Source organism: Plasmodium cynomolgi, chromosome 8 (assembly GCF_000321355.1).
Source record: "Plasmodium cynomolgi strain B DNA, chromosome 8, whole genome shotgun sequence".
NCBI lineage: Eukaryota > Apicomplexa > Aconoidasida > Haemosporida > Plasmodiidae > Plasmodium > Plasmodium cynomolgi.
Window position 1 is genome coordinate 633,976 of NC_020401.1, and position 4,543 is coordinate 638,518.

The 4,543-nt window shown below is 40.4% G+C and overlaps 2 protein-coding genes across 2 annotated transcripts; both read left to right on the forward strand.

Annotated features, from left to right (window-relative positions):
• Positions 1-198: 198 nt before the first annotated feature.
• PCYB_082350 (hypothetical protein) lies at positions 199-1,287 on the forward strand (the record flags this gene model as incomplete). Its single annotated transcript, XM_004221973.1, has 3 exons — positions 199-485; positions 620-850; positions 1,173-1,287. The coding sequence occupies 3 exons, from the start codon at positions 199-201 to the stop codon at positions 1,285-1,287; spliced, it is 633 nt and encodes a 210-aa protein (XP_004222021.1).
• Positions 1,288-3,594: 2,307 nt separating this feature from the next.
• PCYB_082360 (hypothetical protein) lies at positions 3,595-4,371 on the forward strand (the record flags this gene model as incomplete). Its single annotated transcript, XM_004221974.1, has 3 exons — positions 3,595-3,612; positions 3,735-3,805; positions 3,984-4,371. The coding sequence occupies 3 exons, from the start codon at positions 3,595-3,597 to the stop codon at positions 4,369-4,371; spliced, it is 477 nt and encodes a 158-aa protein (XP_004222022.1).
• Between the last annotated feature and the right edge of the window lie 172 nt (positions 4,372-4,543).

Below are 4,543 nucleotides of genomic sequence, written 5' to 3' on the forward strand. Positions count from 1 at the left end.
TTTTTTTTTTTTTCTTCCCATTGCCAAGCTTAACTGTAACTCTGTTCACTGCGGTTTAACCGAGTACTATCAAGCAAAGAATTTGCCAATAACACTCGCGCAGTAGGATCTGAACAGCGTCCCACACGTATAATATATACATGTACAAATAATTATGCAAGCCTGCGTATGTGTTATTGGTTTCCCCTTTTTTATAAAATGAAATTTGTTTTCCTCCTTTTGTTGTATACCCTTTTAAAAAGTGCCATTTGCGAAATCAAAGAATTAAGTTATCACGAATTTCACCGAATGTTAACAACAGAAAAGAAGGATCCCAAAAAAATATATGCTTTTGATAGTAAGCCAAATTTTAAAAACGTAAATTATTTTCAGGATTTCTTACATTTGAAGACCGATGTCGATTTCGTTTTATATGTCTATGCCAAATGGGACACGGACTCCAAGTACTGTTTGAGATGCGGCTCATGGGGGAAGCACACGCGCGAGTGCGCGAGTAATAAAGTGCACACCGGTCCATCGGTCCATCGGCACATCGGCATGCACGCGTGTGTTTACCTTTGTAGCCCTCGTCACTTCCCCCGCTTTATCCTTTTACTTCTTTCCCCCCCTCCTTGTGCAGCAACCTGATCACCGTTTTCCGCGAAGTTGCAAGAATAATCGCTGAAAATAAAATAAAAATCGATTTTTACACCTTCAACATTGATAATGCCAAGGAGTTATGCAATTTTATGAATATCAAAACCCTGCCAGTTATACTCTACGTCTCATCTGTGCATAAGAAGAAATACAACTCTCTCCTTTACAAAGCTTTGAGCTCGAGCAAGGATGTGAAAATAAGCAACGCCTTCAGGTAAAGGGCCCCCCCCCAAACAAAAAAGGGAGCACAAATGGGTGCGTATTAATAACATAATAGCGCGATCACTCCCGAATGGTCATTAGAACCCCCATTGCGTAGTTACCTGCGAACGTCTCTGCTTAACTGTCATGCATTCATGTTTTCAAAAGATTATGTGCCATTTCATTGTTCCTTGTTATGTACTCCCTGAACGCACATTTGTCCAATTTTGCCGATAGAATTATTCTGTTTCGTTGGCTCTATGGAGTCCGTCATTGGCCATTTCTGCGCAGTGTGCATATACGTCATTTCCCCCCCTTTTCTGCCCCCCTCGAAGGTACAATGGAGACATGTACTGCTACGATTACATCGTGGAATGGATAGAGGCACATCACTACTTCACCCGCGGGGTCCTGCTAGTTAAAAAATTATTTCAGTGGAAGAAAAAGTAATCATGGCACTGATTATTGGTTATCCTTTTTTTTTTTTATTTTTTTTTTTGTATACACGTGTGATTCAGTTTGTCATTAGTATTTTGAAGGTTGTGCGTACTGCATACTGTACTACCGCGTACCCGGAGTATCCATTTGTACATCTCTTTGCCTTGCAAAATTAACGAAAAAAGGGGAATCCCCCCTCCTTCCCTTTTTTTTTTTCATTTCGGTCAACTTTCACAGTTTTTAAAAACAGACATTCGTGTAAAAGTCGCCAGGGGGCAACCTCCCTTCCGTTTTTTTTTTTTTTTCGCAGCATGGATGCGGATGTCTATATGCGCACACGTAAACATGTAAACATGCAAATATGCAAACATGCAAACATGCAAACATATAAACATAAGTTTGCGTGATCATATGCGAACGCGTACATGCACCAAGAGGAACACGCCCATTTGCATATGCGCATTCGTACGAATACGCGTATAACCTTCCTTTTTGCGTGAAGAAATTCCCGCGTCCTACCGCCAAACTTTTTACCTTTAAAACTGGTTCATGCAGATTTGTGCATGGAAAAGTACACATGAGCATACCCGCGCAAAGCGCAGTGTTGCTGACAACGATTTAAACATTCGCGTTAAATACGCCAAAATTTTCTCAGCCTAAAATCTGTGGGAAATAAATCACAAATGCCAAATGACACATTTTTGCGGCGTACATATGCAGGTGAATTGAAGTACATTATGCGCTCATGTGTGTAGGTTTACACGCCACGAAACCGTTTTTCGCCGTTTCCGTTTTAATGAGCAATCCTCAGCTAAACTGTGCGATGATTCCTATCAGAATAACACGACAATGTACAAAGCATTTTAATAAATGACCGAGGACAGAAACAACGGCCCAAAGAAAAAAAAAAAAAAAAAAAAAAATTGAGAATGAGAATGATTATATTTTATTTGGCTATTCTGTACTATGTTAGCTCCGATGCAGATTCTCAAACGAAATCGAACGTATGAAGAGATTAGAGGCGATTATTTGTCTCGTTGCGCCGGCGTTTGTTCTGCTTCATTTGTACATGCATGCTTATATATACATATGTAATGACTTCCCTGTGACTTCCATTTTGAGAGCATTATATTACACACCTTGCGATGCGGTTTTAAACGGGAAAGAATCACCGTTTAGTCTTCCACATCGCAACGTACATTCTACATGCACGGCGTCACTGTAGACAGACCAACCGGTGTGTGTATGTGTGGGTGAGAGGGGGGGAAAGCCCCCAATTTGTGCACGTGTGTACATGCATAAACCTCTGCTCATGCTTAACTACTCAATTCCCCCTTGAAACGACACCCCTCTCTTAGCAGAATTATCTTTTAAAAAATTACGAGCCATCCAAAATATCAAGGAAGAAGGCACGAAAATATGATAAGCAAAGTTTAAGCAATTTTACAGGTAACAAACAGAAAGGGGCAGACTATGCGCGACGACTTTGATGACGCTACAACGGAGAGGCTTTTATAATAAGCGCATTATGAGACGCTATTTATTTGCACGTGTTGGAAAAAAAAAAAAAAAAAAAAAAGGCCGATTCATCTATGCGTCAAGCCAGGCCACTGATTAAAAGGCTGTGAAGCACATTTTATGAATTTTTTTTTTTTTCTCCCAATATTATTAGACTTCTCTTTCATGTCGCAAAGAGAAACAATTGGTAACGATGTGAATGCAGGAAAGGATGACAAAAAAGAGAAGGAAAAAAAAAACGACACGAAAAAAGATGATTTGAAGGAGAAAAATGGGGAACATGCAGTGCAGGAAAAAACTGGTCAGAAAAAACCATCAAATGAGGAGAAGCCTAAAAAGGAAAGCGAAGGTGACGCAGAGGATGATGATGATAATATGGACGAGGAGGATGAAGGTGACATCGATGGCGAAGATGACGAAGAAGACGGGGAACCCAAAATCGATTCCAAAAAAAAAGGAAATTTAAAGGAAGACAAAAAGGGAGGAGATAACAAAGAAAAGAAAAAAAAACAAAAGGAGATTTAGATGATGACGAAATTTCTGAGGAAGACGAAGATGATGAGAACGAAAATGACGAGGATGTGGAGGAGGACGAAAACGAGGAGGAAGAAACGGGAAAAAAGCCATCACAAAAAAAAGATATTGGTAAACAACAAAAGGAGAGCGAGAAAAATGACGATAAACGTAAAAAAGAAATAAATCCCCACGGAGGGGGTGAGAAGAAGAATAAAAAGCATCACGAGTCGCACACTGCGGGGAAGCACCAGGGGGACAACCCCGGCCAAAAAACGTATAACACAGATGAAAAACAACAAAACGGTAAAGGAGCTAATAACAACCACGCTGCGCATAATAACCCAGAAGCAAAAACGAACGCACCAAATTTAAATAACACTGAACAGAGGCAGCCTACAAGCCCTCCCCTGTCCAACGTGACGCAGAATGTAATCCCAACTTTAAGCGCATTCATACCGAAGAAAGAGAACCCAACTGTCCCCCACTACAATAATATGTAGGTTTCCTTTTCTCTCCATTCAAAAAGTTGTGCACATTAGTGTATGTGTGTGCATATAGGCATATATGTGTAGCTATTGCACATAGGCACAGTTTTATCCCTCCATACTGTCTCCTTTCCCCCCCCCTCTAATATGCTCATTTATTATGCTGATGTTTTCTCCACCACTTTACAGCAAAATAAACGAAGATATACACATCCCTGATGATATTAAAAAAGATTTTACGAGACTACTAAGAAGCGTCGTTCAACTTAACATTAAGGAAGCCCTACACCAGGGGAACAATAATCACCCACCTGGAGATCAACAGAAAAACTTCTCAGGCATGCCACCAACGTATAAGAATGCTCCCCCTGGGAATGGAACAAACAATAAATCATTTTTAAACAAATTCATAGACCATTTTAAAAAATATATAATGTACTACTTAGGAGGCCTCGTGGTTTTTTCTGTCTTTGCATTGGCTATGCAATGTTCAGACGTAAGCGACAAAAAGAGAAAGAATCCTGCCAAAAGGGACAGAAGCAAAATTACCAATTATCGAAGAGACATTGAAAGCTGAGGGGGGGGGCACGTTCAGATGCGTGCGCCAGCGCATGTGCGTGTGCACGCGCTTTCCTGTGACAGTGTACATAATTACACTCCCACGTATACACATATATGTATGCATGGCCCTATTTTTTATTTTCAGTAGAATGAATCGTAGCAGAAAAATGCAGGGAAGAAGTTCCCCC